Genomic DNA, 17,300 nt, shown 5'->3' with positions numbered 1-17,300 from the left:
AGGACTGCTACATGATAGGTTTTCCTGTGCCGTGTTCACACAGTGGGAGCTGACTGGAGCGGGAATAGAATGGTTGATTTAGAGAATTGGCTAGTTATAGCCGCCACTTTGCCTGTGAAGAAGGCAGCAAAGGTATTGGCAAACAGGTTTGTGGGTGGTGGAGGTGGGGGTGAAGGAGGATTTAGTAGCGTTTTAAAAGTGGAAAATAATTTCCTTGAGTCAGTGGTACTGCAAATTCTGTCAAAATAGAACACGGTTTTGGCAGCACTGATGCTTGTTGAGAAGGAGGATAGGAACAGTTGGTAGCCGTTAAGGTCGGCAGGGTCTTTGGTTTTTCGCCATATTCTTTCAGCAGCTCTGAGATCAGTACGGAGCCCACGGATGGTATCAGTTAGCCACGAGTGGGACTGGTTCGGGCAGGCGGACTTGGTGGATAGAGGACACAGGCTATCCAGGCACGAGCTTAGTGTAGAGCACAGAGATTGTGCGGCATCATTGACCTAGAGTGAGGAAAATGTGTTGAGGGAAGGTAGAGTGTAAGCTACCACTGAGGCAAAGTGAGTTGGAGACAGGTCTCAGTGAGCGCCAGTAGCCCAAGAGATAATGCGTAAGCATAAGTAGTGATAAAGTCAGCTTTGTTGACTGCAGACTGGCAGTTCCATGACCCAACAGAGAAGTAAACAGATGTGGGCGGCGTCTGTTTTAAAGGCTTGAAGAGAGCACAATACCTCTTGCGTGCACTGGAGACAAGAGGAATAGTATGGTAGCACATGGCCTGTGTGTAGTTGTAGCCGGCAGCTTTAGGTGAGAAGAAGTGCTTAAGAAAAGGAAAAAAGCTACTGTTGTAGGTGGCCGTGCTCAGTGGACTCGCACAGGAAGACTCGCTGGTCTTTACCCAAGAAGGTCTTCACACATGGAGCCGACGCTTCAGTAATAGGTTTCAGTGAAGTATTGTGAGTCTAATTGCACAAAGGTGCATTCAGATTGATTACACTCAGCTGAGATCGCCCTCCGGATTACCAAGACAAAAGGTGTGTTTCAGTGGGTGGGACACACACCCAGTTGTTTGAGCTCGCTCAGCCGGCCTTCAGATTGGTTGGCTATGGTTCAGCTCAGATGCTGTGTGAAGTTTTCTCTCTCTCTTCTGCCTAACCTGATCTTCAGTCCACATTCATATAGAATTTTTCTTTCTGTAGTCTGTTCTGTCACTGTCGATCCTATGATGTCTAAACTCCAGTACAAGGATGAGTTTTATAGATGATTCAATGTGTAATATGTAGGCAGGTTCTCAGTAATGACATTTTAAAATGAATAAAATGGACAGGCGTCTCCAAACGAAACATTCGCTGTATCGGTTAAAGTCCAAACTTTTTTTTTCTTGACAAAGAAGATGTGTTGATTCAATTTGGCACAACATACTTGTGTGAATCTGGCTTTCCGACTCTAGCTTACCTGAAAAAACAATTCAGAAACAGACTAAATGCTCAGCATGATCTCAGAATGGCACTCTCAAAAACTGAGCCAGGTCAAAAGACATGTTGGTGATGATGGGAGAGGATAAAGAAATGAGAGTAGAGAATGCTGACAATTTCAAAGAAGCTCTTAGCCATCAGCCTTATAGTGGCACAGAAGGAGTCCCCAACAAACATCTCCAAATTGAGTGTTGTAGACTCATCTAGGCCATGCTCACATACATTTTAAATTACTATAATATGATTATAAAGCACAAAAGGTCAAGTCACAGTAACAGATGCCGAAGTCGAATCAGCTGGGTGGAGTTCACTCACCCGAGTCCATATTATCAGTTATACATTTGTTTTTCACTGCGGGAGAAAATTGATGTGTAGCGTGAGAGTGTGTGAAAAATGGCAATGGCTTGAGTCTCACGCTCGATGCCTGAGAGTTGCAGCTCTGGTGTTACATTACTTAAAGGTTAAGCAAGCTAAAGCTTTATTTGCTAGTCTGCATAACTGTTAGCGCCTCACCTTCACCTGTCAGACATACATGGTGCTTATTTACACTTAAACTTGGCCATTGTCTCCCTATGATTGTATTTTTCTCTTTGTGTTTTGGCTTTCCTGAGCCCCTGAACCCTGCCAGTCGCTTTAAGTGCAGGGTTCACTTAAAGCGGTTGTGGCTCAGGAGGTAGAGCGGGTTGGCCGTTAATCGGAAGGTCAAAGTGTCCTTGGGCAAGATACTGAACCCCGAATTGCCCCTGGCAGCTGTTCTGCCAGTGTGTGAATGTTAGTTTCCGTTTGAGCACTTAGGCTCAGTGTATGAATGTGTATGACTGGTGAATGCAGATGTAGTGTAAAAGTGCTTTGAGTGGTCGAAAAGACTAGAAAGGCGTACGGAGCATTTACATTCATTTTAAATCAGCAGCTCCTGCACATCTGAATGGCTAAATGTTTCAACCGTACCATTTTCACAATAACAGCGGGGGGCAGGTTTTCAGATGACAAGTATGAAATATGCTTTAATGATAACAATAATTTATTTATCATGTAAATACATCTATAACAGTTTCGTTAGTGATATAATACAGTAAGTAAAGTGTTCTGCTTGATCCCATTTAAGGGTCAACCATAGACCTTTGCATGGCCCCCACCTGGGCTTTGGCCTGGGGTCATCTGTACCCTTTGACCCCCCCTGTTGGCAGGCCTGTAGGCAGTTTTGGTATAAGTAACTAATTCAGCTAAATAAAGTGCAGCTTTATGACGACATTGAACAGATAAATCCATGAAATTCTACAGTAAATGGATATTGAGTGAAAACATTAGTCCAACGGTTATTTGGACACTTCTTGATTGTAGTAATGTCTCTACTTCCTCTGAGCCACAGAGCTCGATTGTTGTCCAGAAACTATTAAACCCATCATCACCATGAACACACACATTTATACACCGAGCCTACATTCATACATTCAGACAGCCAGGGGCAATTCAGGGTTCAGTATTTTGCCCAAGGACACTTTGACATACAGCCCGGATTGAACGGGGGCATTGATTGACCTCCCGATTAACGGGCGACCCGCTCTACTTCCCGAGCCACAGCTGGCCTTCTATTCTGACTCAGTCCCACGTACACCGTCCTGCTGCCCTAAACACTCACTACATCACCACATGTGGATTCATCCGCTGCAGAAAATAGTCCCCAATAAATGCACTATTTCCTCCTGTCTGCTTGATAAAAACTACAGCAACTATTTTAGGAAATTACTGAACCTTTATAAACATAACACTATGTATTTGTTATTTGTTACTAAATAGTTGTTTGTATAAAATGTCTGTCTCCAGCAGGAACCAATGGCCTTGTAGCATTTTCTCTTAATCTCTAAGAAATAACAATCACACAATCATTCTTCTGAGTAATCTTGATCAAAATAACACAGATGAAAAGATAAAAATTAATTACACATCTAGAGAAGGTGGAGCCAAAAAAATGTTGAATTACCTCTGATCTTGGTGAAGACGCCCTTCTCCTCCACCCCCTCTCCCTCTCTCTTCATCATGCTCTTGTGAAACTCCTTCACCATGAACGTCTGGAAGATCAGGAACTTCACGCTGCGAACAAACTTTGGCTGTTTCTTTCTCACAAACTCCACCACCGCTCCCACCATGGCGTCCGCCACTGCCGACGGTTTGGCTCCTCCCTGACCTAACAGGTGATGATGATGATGAACATAATGTGAGGATGGATGAGAGGATAGGCAGACTAAAAGTCTAAAGTCCTAGCGTCCCCCCTGCAGGCTGTTCATTCAGTGTTCGTTGGTTTTAAAGGTGGGAACATGCAGTATTAATAATTAGGTGGCTGTGAAAAAAAAAAGGAGTAATGGCCTACAAATAACAATAAATTGGGTTAACCATAAGCACTGAGATCAAATAAACAAGACAACCTATTTGAAATGGTTTGATTGTAAGGAAGGAACTTTTTTCCCACAGTACCTCATGGCGATCTGATGTCTGAGAATATACATGTACAGTCTTGAGGCCAAGTTAAGTTAACAGAATGGCAGAAAAGACACATTTTAGTTCTAACTGAAGGATTTTCTGTGTAGTTTTATAAATAATGAAGAATTACAAAATATTTGTGATGAGTCAGTGTGTTTTAGTTCTGTCCTTTGAAGATGTTGGATTTTAATATTGACGTGAAACAAAAACTTTCAGATATTTTTGACTTTCTAAATATACTTAAAATGCATCTTCTGTCTGTTCTAAAACAGCGAAATGAGTGAATAATAACAAAGACACCACAGCGAACCAGTGAAATGACAGGAATGACGACATGAATCAATAAACAGCATACGAGAGAGAAAAGGAAATGTTTGAGAGAAGCCAGAGACTTCGAGTCTCATTACAGCTCTGACAGAAGTAAAAATCAAACACTCTTCGTCCGATTCTAATTAGCACAGAGATGTACACAGTATATTGTTTTTGTTTGCACAGACCTGTTCCCAGGGCTGGGAAGGAGACGGACTTGAACTTGTTTTCCTCGCAGACCTTCAGCACTGAATAAACCATGTCCTTGATCTGTGCAGGATCATTCCGACCAACAATGTGGATGATGTTTTTGCTGGGCAGCTGGCCGGCCGACGTCAGGATCATCGGACGAGGCTGGTAACCCGGAGAATTCACTGCAGAGAGGAATCAAACAACGCTCATGACACAGTCAGGCAAAACCCACTGATTTAATATGTTTAATTTTACAATACAGATCCAGTGCGACTGAAGACGTTTAATATAAATGTATTAACTTAAATACAAAGTGTCCATGACGTCAGAATGCCATTTTGCATTTAATCATAAATCAAAACACTGGAGGGATAAAAATGTTGGAAAAGTCAGATGGTTAGTAGAGTTCATCCTCTGGGAAACATGAATGTGTACAACATTTTCTGCCAATCCATCAGGTAGGTGTTGAGATATTTGACCTTAGAGTAATCCTGCTTTTTTGTCACGTTGGCAGCACGAATCTTCAGGCTGGCCCTGTAGTTATTGTGGACAAATAATTTCGGACATGTGCCACAGATCCTTCGTAAGTGAAAACCTTAGACTGGCTGTGAAAATCTGTGGAGTTCTCTCCACTCCATCAATAACTACAGCAAATGTACCTTTGAGCAACGCTCGGCTGCTCCAGAGCAAACAGTGTGTGGATAAATGAAGGTTAAATTCCAGCTACATACCGATCTGTGCGCACTCCATCTCTACTTTTAATCCAGCGCTGTCTAAGATCGCCTTGGACACTCCTGATATATGATAGAAAGAACATTGAAGAACAAATGAGGCTGCTGTTAGTCAGAAGAACCAAAATAAACATATTAATTTAAGAATACTAATGACAGATGTTCCCAAATGAAATCATCCATTGGTTTCCATGAACTTCTGACATGACACATTCTGTTTCTTTTATTTGTGGTCAGTGTAACGATATCGCTGTGTGATGACTACAGACTTAAAGTAAGACTTCTGCCATGCAGCGAGTGGGACAGGACAATAATCACACTGAATTTGCCTTTGTTGCATTAAAGACATTATTATGTTTATGAGAAACATGTTCAAATGTAGTGTAACAGGAGCACAAGTAGAATAAAGCAAAAGTGGCTAATGTTTGCATAGTTAACTGAAAAGTAAATTCACTAAAGTTTGCTGACTTTTTAATGAGTTGATTGTAGCGGTAAAACCTCAGGTGTCTATTGAATTCAGCAATGGTACATTTTACTGTTTTTTTATATAGAGACTTTCACTTTGACCTCAGATTGATATGTCAAAAATGTATGTCTAATGCTCATTGCCAGTTAATTACAAATATCTAAAAATATAATATCAATTAATAAATTTTTTAAATGTGCAGACCATGTGGTTTATTTAAAAGTCCTCACTGCATCAGCACACAGTGAAAAGGTAGAAATGACGCTGTTTCAAGTAAAAGTCTCTACAAGTCGACTTTCACTGAAATGAACTGAAACCAGTGGCTGCCTGTAAAAAAGGGTCATCAGTTAAAATTTGTCATTTGAATGAACTGTTACTCAAGGTTCATCACTAAACTACTTGACTGTGGTATCCACTCCAGGACAATGGCAGCGCTGCCAGGAAGGAGGCTCACCTGCTTTGAGGGTAAAGTCCGGACTGGAGGAGTTGATGATGACATCACTGGCCTCCTTGGTGATGTCTCCAGACGACACCTCGAGGGTGAGCTGACCCATCTGCATCCGATGCACACCGAGGGAGGGCGACGATACCTGACTGAAGGAGGCTAACACACACACACACACACACACACACACACACACACACAATTAAGATGACCTGCTACCACTTACAGTAACACTGAACAGACAAAACTGAGAGTTAAGATATCAAACTGTTTGCCATGAAGGGCCGAGAGTCTGCAGGTTTTCAGAACCACCAAACACCAGCTGAATTCATTGGTTAGCTCAATTATCTCCTTTCAGAACAAAGGTCTTTGGTTTGATTCCCAATCTGAAGATATTTAGCAATCCATGACACATGGTCCCCGCGACCATGGTCCCCGCGACCCGATCCCGGATAAGCGGATGAAGATGGATGGATGGATGGATGACACATGGTTTTATATATCTCTGTTCTGTCTTTAAAGTCGTGAAATCCACACACAAGGTAAAGGTTTAAATGAAAGGCTCCTTACCTGAGGGCTGTTGTGATTGGCTGACAGATGCCACTGGTGCCTCGTTAAATTCCTGTGCTTCCCTCATGTTTCTCTGGTCAGTCTGACCTCTGAACGCCCTGGTGAAACACTGGCAAACAAGAGGTTGGCTCATTATTTTAATAATTCAAATGTCGGCAGTGAAAGCGGCAGAATCAACGCTCAGTATTTATATGTGCAGTATGCACTTCTTCTTCTTTGGTTTTAATACATAAACTGTGCTTTGATTGTCTCGACCGATAAATAAGAGCTGTGTTTTTAGAGAGCTCTGATGAATTCATTGTCAGAACATGATAAGCACTCAAACACGCCGTCTTCAACAAAGTGAAAACTCACATCCACAGTCTGGCTGTCACTCGGGTGAACGACGATGACCACCTCTCTCAGATGGCGAGGATTTTTATTTCGGCTGAATGAGTGGATCTCCCTCAGCAGGACTCTGGACACCAAGTCTCTGGGGAAGCCCAGGTTTCCTGTACCGATGGCCGGGAAGGACAGTGACGTCATCTTACGCTTCTCAGCCGCATCCAGACAATATCTGACGGTGGTGATTAACTCCTGAGACACAAAGAAGACAGAGTGAGGCTGGACTACAAAGACTGTGGGCTTAAACCAGCTGCTGTACAGGCTGGGAAATACAGTAAGTAGTATAAAGTCATACATGGAGCTGGCAGGAGCCTGTTAGGTTCATTCAATAAAGCATTTTATGCTTTTTACTTCTACTTGTACTCCACTACATGTATCTTACAACTGTACTTACTTGCTTTAAAGATTCATATACGAACAATACCAAAAAGGACGAGTGAAGAAAATAAGATGCACTCTGACAGATTAAACACACAAGTATAAAAATTTGTTCAAATTAGCTCCATCTCAACTAACAAACACAGTAAAATGCTACTTACAAATTCATGCACCTGTAATAATAATCTAGTAATGTAAGATTTAACAGTATCTCACTCAGGGGCCATTTTTCTGAATAAAGAATACTTTAACTGATACATTAAGTAGACTACATTTTCTTTGTTGTTAAATAGTGACATTTTTAATGCAGGACTTTTACTTGTAATGTATTACTTTTAAATTACAGTATTGCAACTTTAACTTAAGTAAAGAATCAGAATACTTCCTCCATCATGCTCTGAAAGTGAACGTGTTTGCTAATGTGGGTGTAGTTACTACTGCTGCCACTGTGTGTTACTAAAGAGGCATTCTTCCACCAACAGAGGAGTTATTTCAGGTATTCAGGGTTCCTGAAGCAAAACTCCATGACAGTTTTTCTCTTAAAGTCTCTTGTGGACATGTGGACAGTTTAATCACCTCCTCTGCCTGGCCTCTTCCGTTGTCCCAAAAAGGGCAAACAGCGTGAAAGACCTTCCTACACCTGAGTTTGAAGCCGTCTGTGATGACGACGTCAGTACGCTGCAGCGTTGCCACCCTGGCTTCAGACCGAACAGCTGACTGCAGGGCGGATCCGGCCGCCTCCAGGATCGCTTTGGAAACCGCTCCCTGGTTCAGGTCCATGTTCTCGGATATGGTGTTGACGATGGCGAAAGTCTGTGGAAAAAAATGGCAGCACTGTAAAAAGAATGTATATAATTAAATCTCTTTATTTCCATCATGTCACCTTGTATAAAGACAATAAAGTAATCCTTATTTATTTTACTGTTTGTCACAATTTTTGTCACGTTGCGTCATTTGCTATTAACACAAAAAATTATAAAATTCTTGAGCATTGTCTTTTCCTAACGTAGGCAGAGGGTTCCTGCTTACACCTGTGATCTGTGATGAAGTGTACTAGTGTACACCAACACCTGACTGGTGTGAATTTGTGTCATTTTCAAACTCAAATATTCATCAGAACTCTGTCCTCTTAATTAAAGCATTATTAGCAACTAAGCAGAAAAAACAACAGCTATCCCTGAATCTGGACCTGAAGCTGACCTTTGACCTCCCTGCTTGGGTAATGTTGGAGGATTACTGTAATATTTGTACTGAACACCCTTATCCCATTATATTCATAAAAAAAGATTGTTCTGCATCCATAAAGCTTTAAAGAATTATTAAATTATTTGTATGTTCAGTTTTCCTTGCCATCTGTGATAACATTGAACTCACAAAGTCAATTGCTGAGACGTTAAAGAAAAATAAGCCTGACAGGTCAAGTAGAGCAGCAGTCAGACCATTGGACAGGAAACAAACCAACAGGTTAGACAAACTTCTTTGAAAATGAAAATGAACAACTAAATGATTAAACCCAAACTGACCATCACAGTTAACAGACTTCCTGCTTCACATCTGACCTCCTGGACTCCCCGTAGTTCTGCTCACACAGTTTTTATAAGTGACATTTCAGGTGCGCTCACTTTCAGTTTGACCTCCAAATCAAGTGTTTAGATAATCTGGATAAACTTCGTGTCTGATCATCTGACTGCGCGTTTCTTCCCCCGTCAGCCTTCTTTTTAGTGATCATAACCAATAGCAACAATGAACAAAACTACAAAAATAAGATCCAAGTTTAACCACTGGAAGTTTCCTTTAGGCCAGGGTTACTTACATGAAGACATAATAAAAAGTGATGGCCAACCACAGTAATACTATGGTTTTAACTGTTACTCGTTTTTAAAAGGCATCACAGGGTCAGTACTGACTTTCTGGTCCTGAATGTTTCCCTTGCAGAGAGCAATCTTCAGGCCTTCAGCTGTGGTCTGCTCCATCCTCCCGGGTCTACAGCCAATCAAAGAACAGGACGAGATGTCATCACAGTGAGCATAGTCACCATTACTGATTACAAAGTATGTTTTTGTTACTCAAAAAGACAAAATATGTGAAAAGTTTAGCGACGGATAGAGACTGCCTATGCAATTTTTTCCAGTACTTTCACACACCTTTGCATACCTTTGCATGACTTCCAAACTCCCTCACTATACTAGTATGTGGCTCTCTCTATTCCTTTTAGTTTTTTTTCTTCTGTAGGATTTGCATTGGTTTTGAACTGTTTCAAAATATAAGTTTTGTCCCGATCACTTTTCTCCGGCGATTTCAGAGTTGGCCCATTGGTTTACTAGTGACTAGTCAATCAATCACACATTCCACATCAGATATAGGCTAAATAAACGGTTGAAACGCCAACAACAATCATGTAGGCCTATAGAAAACATTCGACAGAAGGCAAAGATGGTGCTGAAAAGTTACAGGAGAAAAAAAAAAACAGTTTGCTTGAGACAGCTGCAGCAAAGCCGCTCAATATTAGGCTACAGACTTTTTAAAACTTTTTCTCTTTTTCTCTTTACTAAGTATTTTCTTTGGGCCAGTAATCTACTTTTAATTTCGCTACATTTTCCATTTATACCTTCATAACTTAATCAGTCTGTAATCTGCATTTGGCTTCATTAACCGGTGGCCTGTTGGAAAGCAGCCTGCATGGCTCTTTAACAAGCCGGAGTAACACCAAAATCTGTGACCTATCAGATTCTGTAACTACACCCAAACAACGATGTTTTCCTAACCATAACCAAGTAGTCTCAAGTCTGCAAAAACAAGTTAAATTAAGAAGACAGAAGAAGAACAAAAGACAACAGAAAAGAACAATGAGAAATAGAAGACAAAGAAGCTTACCCTCCATGCTCTCCAGGCCTGGTGTGTCCCCTGGAGCTCTGACCTCCACTGTTACTTTGCCAATCTCCCCGAGATCCAGCTCCTGTTCCCCCAGCCTCTCTTTCAAGTCCTCCTCCTCTTCCTCTTTCAGCAAACTGTTGGCCCCTGGGCGACTGGTTCTGACCTCTACCTCGACCCCATTGATATCTGCTAGGAAATGAAAAATACAGTTCAAACACACAAAAACCACCAACAACAAGTCTGTTGGATTTACAAATGTTATTTATTTAACAGCATTTAGTGATGGTTTTATGGGCTCTGACTGAAGGCAGCATCTCTTGTCCAGTCTTTGTAGTTATGTTGACAGCTTTTTCCTAACTCTACTGACAACTAAAAGCAGTTGGAATAATTGGTAACTAGGAATTAATATGGCTCTAGCAATGGCAAGGCTGGTCTGTAAAACACCTCTGTCCTGAGTAAAATAGTCCTATTGGATGATTTGATGGAGTGTCTGATGATTGACTGCCAGCTACTCAGAGCCAATGAACAGTCTGGCATAAAACTCGTCTAAAAACAGACAATTAATGCATTTACACTTAAATTCTTTTTACTTGTAGGTGGATATTGTTACCTTTGGTCAGATTCAGGCTAGCTGTTTCCAGACTATATGCTAAGCTAAACTAACCGGCAGCTGGCTGTAGATACATATTTATCATTCAGACATGAAACTGGTATCAATCTACTCGTCTTACTCATGGAACAAAGAAGAACAAACAAGCACATTACACAGAATGTTAAAGTATTTCATGAAATATGAAACCCATCTCCAAAAAGTATCTTCTAATCATCTAAGCAAATTCAAAGTAATAAAAACGTCTCTTCAATTTACCCTGAAGCTCCGGTGCCTTTTCTTTCTGCCCACTGTGGAACGGTCATCGTAGGTCCAAGGTCACCGAACTCTCTGTTGACTGCTGCAGCCAGGACTCTCACTGTGTTATCATTATTGTCCACCAGGTGAATCTCAGTCAACGATGTCAGACTTCCTGGTCTGTCGCAGTATTCTCGCACTGCCTGAGCTATCGTGTCAGCACAGAGGTCAACAGGAAAACCAAACACACCTGAGCTGATTGCAGGTAGCGCAATGGTGGAGCAGTGGACCTTCTCTGCTTGAGACAGACTTTCTTTAACTGCAAGCTTCAGACGCGACACTGACGTCTTCTTGTCATAGTCAGAGAACCGGGGACCGACTGCATGTACGACGTACTTGCAAGGCAGGTTGCACGCACCTGTAACGATGGCGTCACCTGCACGTAGTTTTCCATTTGTGGAAATGTAGTCGTTGCTGATTTTCTGCAGCTGAGGTCCTGCAGCGTTAAGCAACACCAAAGCCAGACCGCCAATGTGCTGTAAGTCTTCATTAGCTGCATTGACCACCGCATCAACTCTGAACATACAGATGTCTGCCTTGCTAACCGAAACCAGAACTCCACTGCTGGTCTGAACTTTGCAATAACAAAGGCCATTTCCTTCTTCATAGTTCTCTTCCTCCTCTTCCTCTTGAGATTCTGGGCGAAGCACCACCACACAGTTGAAGTCTGACATTATTGTAGACAGAAACAGGCTCCCTTGAGACTGGAAGTACTTCTTGGCTCCAGGCTTTTCTAAGATTAAGTTGTCAGTTATGAGGCTACTAGTCAGTTCCTGAAAGCAGAATCTGGCTTTCTGGACGTGAAGACGAGCCCCAGTGATGATGATTTTTGGCCTCTCTTCATCAAAACGGACTGTCACATCATTAGCTTTGGCAATACTGCACCAATCTTGAGATTTTTTCTTGTCAATAAACTGAACAACAGCGCAGGACTCTACCCGAAAGATTTCTTGAACTCGTGAGTAGTTCACAATGAATTCCTTCAGAGTGCAGCTGACCTCTTTCACTGGATTCTGGAAGCCGGCCACCGTTATTTTGTCTCTTCTCTCTGGATGGATCTGAATGGCTACTGTTTTCTTCTTTAATGAGTTGAAGGTGTCCAACAGCTGTTGATTCAGGCTCACCCAGTTGTGAAGTTTCAGAACATTCTGGTCTTCCACATCCAGAGTCTGCAGGGCAAAAACCGTCTTCATCTTACTCTCTGCATCAGCAAGGGCATTCTCTGAACTCCCTAACAGTATTACCCCTTTGTCCTCAATGCTGTAGATGGCACTGATGCCTTGGGATGTGAACAAGTCCTGCGACATCTCTGTGGGATCCACAGTCTTGAGAAAGTCTAAAAGACATGGAGGGACATTCATTGGTTTTTTACACATACCCATGTTCCTCTGCAAGATCCACGCCTTAGTCTGGAAAACCTCTGCAGGAAGTCCTGTAATGGTTAACTTCTGGGTTCCTCCATCATAGGAGAGGTTCATGTCAGGGGAAATGTTCAGTGCAGCTTTCTGCAACCCTTCCTGCTGCAGGATGTAAAACATTGCTGGGGACAAATCCATTCCATCAGAGACACCATCTGTCTGCCGTTTAATTTGACTCATGGCTTTGAGAACAATGTTCTCCACAGGAGCCCTGAATTGTTTTATATCATCAGCTCGGCCAGCCACAACCAAAACCCCCCTGGATGCATCCATCACCAGGAAGGCATCGTCCCTGATAACCGAAAGGACATCTTTCTCTGCAGCGTTCCATGCAGGTGTGTCCACTGGACATTCAAAGGCAGTGTACTGAGACATTTGCTGACGGAAGGCCTCTTGGGCGGTACTCATCCACATATCTAAATGTTTGGCAGTCAGACCTTTCTGCCTCAAAAAGCTCGGCAGAGGGCTGAGTTTCACCTCAGGGTTATCCAAGTCCACACTGCAGAAGTGCGGACTCATCTGATCGTTGATGATTTTTAATTGTTTCTTCATCTGGAGGAATTTCCAGACAGCAGGGTGAACCCTCTCCGTGAAGGGCTCTGGCATCTTCCATGTAGGTCGTTCTTTGCCGTACAAGGCGGTGCCCAGGGACTCGTAGTATGGATACACCTTGACAGTAGTGGAGCAAATCACATAGTTGTCTTTTGTGCAAATGCTTTCCACAACTGCAGCAACAAAGAGAAGAAAACAGAAAGCTCTGGTAAGTGGTTGTTCTATTTGTAGCTACATTTAAATAATACAGAATTTCTTACCAGGTAATAAGATACACTAGTAGTTCCAATGAAAATAAATCTTAATGCTGCAGCATACAGTGAGATTTTACTTAAAAGCGTTCGTCGAACTTTGTCTCTGTCCCTTTGCATAAAGACCTGGTTTTTCAAGTTTGGTGTGGAAGAACTTGACTGGTCTGCACAGAGTCCTGACCTCAGCCCCATCCAACCCCATTGGGATGAACTGGAACACCAAAACAATCTCCTTTAACTCCCACTTTTTAAACGATTAAGGAGAAAAACTAGTCCATCCATTTGTTACTTCTAGGCTGGATTACTGCAGTTCCTTCAGGCTGTTCACCCCTTAGTCCCGTAAGACTCTCCAGAGCACTGCGCTCCCAGAATGCAGAGTTACTTGTGGTTCCTAGAGTCTCCAAAAGTAGACTAGGAGCCAGAGCGTTCAGCTATCAAGCTCCTCTCCTGTGGAACCAGGTTCCAGTTTGGGTTCAGGAGGCAGACACCATCTCCACATTTAAGAGTAGGCTTAAGACTTTCCTCTTTGATAAAGCTTATAGTTAGGGCTGGCTCAGGTGAGTCCTGAACCATCCCTTAGTTATGCTGCCTAGACTGCTGAGGCACTTCCCATGATGCACTGAGCTCCTCTCTCCTCCTGTATGCATTCTTATCCCATTAATCCATGTTACTAACTCAACTTCTTGCCTCTCCCGCAGTTTTGTATTTTCTCAACTTTTTCCTCTCTCCCGTCGCTTTCCGCAGGTGTTTCAGCTTGAGGTTTCAACCTGTTAAAAGAGAGTTTTTCCTTGCCACTGTGGCGAAGATCTTGCTCATGACCGAAACTGTAAGGTCTCAAAGATTTCAAAGAGCACAGTCTATACCTGCCCTATATAAAAAATGCAATGAGATTACCTGTTATGAATTGCCACTTAATTACTGACCTCACTAAGATTAACACAGGTGGAAAGTCTGCAACCAGAAGTGGAAGCTGTTATGGGAAGTAGTCTATGGATTTGGAATTGCATGTTAAACGTACGTGAAATGTTCAGGTGCCTGCATACTTTTGACCAACAAGTGCATTTCTTGTTGTTTGGTCTTAAAAATGTCTCTGAGCTTGCCAGCATCTTTTAGGGGGCTTTCACACCTACCTCGTTTGGTCCAGGCTTTCAGACTTTCAGTTTGATCCCAAACAAAACTACATAGGTGAAACCTCCCTGGACCACGTTCCCGACCAAACAGACAATATTTGGTCCGAGGTAGTCTCTGTCTGGATCAAACTGAACCATGGTTCGGTTCATTTATAGTGTGAAATAATATTTTGGATGGTTCGCACTTTCAGACTATTTACAGGAAACTCCCATACAAACAAATATACAGAGAAATGCATTGAAATAAGGACACAATTTCCTTTCCGTTCCTTTGACAGCACATCTTTTGAAACAGCCACTATGGAAGTATCTGTTTGGTCTCCTCCTTTCCTGCCAGCGATGATGTTTGCACAACCTGGGACGTTCATTTGGTGAACGAGCCTCGAGTTAAGTTGGTGCTGCAGGTAGTAGGCTAATGCCGCAACAATAACAATATAGTGGCAACAATATGCATCTGTTTTTTCATTCTTGTCAAAGCTCCATGCGGAACTGTTCCAATGACCAATAGTGTCAAGTATAGTGGGCCCAGTCCAAAGAAATGATGACGACAGGACGCACGTCTGTCATGTAAAGTTCTTTTGTGCGCTCAGCAGAATTGCAGAATTGGGAAACCAAACCAAAACTAACCGAATGTATCAAAACATGAAATTTGGTTCGGACATTCAGGAGTGAAATGACCCTTAGTCCAGATTCATTAGACTTCTAGATGTTAGTTGTAAAGAAGAACACACAAATAACAGTGGGTAATACATTGCAAGTCAATGTAAGTGAAAAACCTTTAGGGTCATTGAAAGCGACAATGGCAGCCTGTTCACTTGGGATCATGACGATATTGTCCGGCAAAGACCAGCTCTTCTCAGAATACAGCTCCAACACATCTGGAAAGGAATAAGAAATAAACAATAATAATAATTTAAAAAAACACATTTTGCAGACAATTTTAAGAGTGTGAAAAGAGTTCAAGAATGGGAACACTTTTATATTCTTTCCAAAATGTGGATTACTATATGGAGGTGTGCAGTATAATGTCATGAAAAGCACAGATGTGATCATCTTATCAGGTCGCATTTTCACTGCAAACCAACAACAAGGTGAAACAACTTCAGTGGTAGAAAATGTGACAGTAACGTGCGGTTTCATGCAAGTAAAAACTGAAAGAAGGTAAAAACAACCACCATGATGGAAAAGAAAAGAAAAATCTCTGAAAACTTCAAGGAAAAAAAACATCAAATATCTCAAAACCCTTTAAAGGTGACGCAAGAAGATCAGAAGAGAGAAAACTTTGAACTAAAGAATTTACCTGAAATTTCTCAAAACACACAAAGACATGAAGCTCATTTATCTGAGTATCATGTGAGCAGCTCCGGTCTTTATGTCCCTGTTGAAGCCACAGAACCTCCTCTACACCCAGACCAGCTTGTGTTAAACAGTTTGTGTACCTTTGGTCACAGTCGGAGGAAGACTCTCCAGTCGGACGCTCTTTGCAGCCTCCAGCGGCCGAGCGGTCAGTCCGTATTTCTGCAGCTTCTGGCTGGACTGACTCACAGTGAGGAACTTCTCCACATCTGCAAAATACTCCAGATTACTCCTTAAAGACTGAGACAGGCTCATTAGGTGGCAGGAGAGAAGAGTTTTATTACTATTATTTTATTTATTTTTTACTCTCTCTCTCAGAATGTCTCATTTATTGGTCACAGATTTGGCCTCATTTGAACACTGCTGTTTCTAATTCCTTGTTTTGTTTTTTGTATTCTTATTCAAACAGCACAAATAAACCTGGCACTGATTTAGATTTCTGTGTGGCATAAAGGCCCCCATTCAATTTTCAACAGTTCTATTATAAGCTGTGGGTTGGGCTGCGCTCTTCAGTTGGCACTTACCACAAGAAAAAGTAAAACTGAGTACCAGCCAACTCACCACCTTGTATGTCATTTATTCTTTCAGGTGGCTAAATGTCACATAAGCATGTCGTCTGTCAATAATCGAGATCTGTTTAGTGTACCTTTTATAAAGTGCAATATATGTAGTCTGTAGTTATTTGTGACATTTGCGCAAGCTAGGTATCCGGTCCGGTATGAGTGGTTGTCCAGTTTCACATGTCAAAACAGTGTTTTGTAGTTTACATTTTCTTTTTTCTTATTATTATTACATCCAAACGTTTAGCTAATAGAATGTAGACCTTTAGAGGCAGATCCTGAACCGTTGATTAGCAGCGCTGTAGTTTACCGTTGCCGAGGGAACCAGGCAGCTCACATGTTATATTACGTCATACGTAAACAAAGAGGACGAATGAGAGAGATTGATCGTTAATTTAATTGTTTTGTGACTGAAGAAGGCCTATAAGTAGATAAAATAATTGCTTTATACTGGTAATGATAAGAATTGTAATTTTAAGACTGTAGATACTAGAATGATAGAGAATGAGCACTTTTAATATCCAGTATAAAATGTATCACTTTTAAGAGTTTCCTTTTGTATAACAGCTATGTTTATTGTCAGTCTGTTATCTTATTTTTAAATGGAAATATTTAGGAAATGTATAGCTATTACTGTATTTTGATTTAATGAGATTTTAATATCAAATTGTGCTTTTTGTATTATATTGTTATTGTTTGTTGTTGTTTATATTGTCATTCGTATTGTTACCACAAGAAAAAAGTAAAACAACCAAGGACCAGCCAACTAACCACCGTGTGTTGTATTTATTCTCTCAGCGTAAATCTTTTCTAAAATATGTCAACCC

General features: G+C 41.6%; 1 protein-coding gene across 1 annotated transcript in view; it reads right to left on the bottom strand.

Annotated features, from left to right (window-relative positions):
• LOC119891505 (protein mono-ADP-ribosyltransferase PARP14-like) overlaps window positions 1-17,300 on the bottom strand; it is a 36,431-nt gene that overhangs the window by 8,597 nt on the left and 10,534 nt on the right. Inside the window, exons 7-18 of the mRNA XM_038703208.1 lie at window positions 15,997-16,122; window positions 15,334-15,435; window positions 11,168-13,349; window positions 10,300-10,488; window positions 9,333-9,408; window positions 8,002-8,238; window positions 7,018-7,239; window positions 6,664-6,772; window positions 6,103-6,252; window positions 5,183-5,245; window positions 4,448-4,633; window positions 3,454-3,657 (exon numbers count right to left, since the gene is read on the bottom strand). Coding sequence (XP_038559136.1) covers window positions 3,454-3,657; window positions 4,448-4,633; window positions 5,183-5,245; window positions 6,103-6,252; window positions 6,664-6,772; window positions 7,018-7,239; window positions 8,002-8,238; window positions 9,333-9,408; window positions 10,300-10,488; window positions 11,168-13,349; window positions 15,334-15,435; window positions 15,997-16,122 — 3,846 coding nt within the window. The remainder of the gene's footprint in view (window positions 1-3,453; window positions 3,658-4,447; window positions 4,634-5,182; window positions 5,246-6,102; window positions 6,253-6,663; window positions 6,773-7,017; window positions 7,240-8,001; window positions 8,239-9,332; window positions 9,409-10,299; window positions 10,489-11,167; window positions 13,350-15,333; window positions 15,436-15,996; window positions 16,123-17,300) is intronic.

This window comes from Micropterus salmoides, unplaced genomic scaffold, assembly GCF_014851395.1.
Source record: "Micropterus salmoides isolate LMB-PRFRI ecotype aquatic unplaced genomic scaffold, ASM1485139v1 Ms_hic_scaffold_7, whole genome shotgun sequence".
NCBI classification, from domain to species: Eukaryota; Metazoa; Chordata; class Actinopteri; order Centrarchiformes; family Centrarchidae; genus Micropterus; species Micropterus salmoides.
Note: the sequence above shows the minus strand (reverse complement) of the source record. Positions and strands in the feature narration are given on the sequence as shown.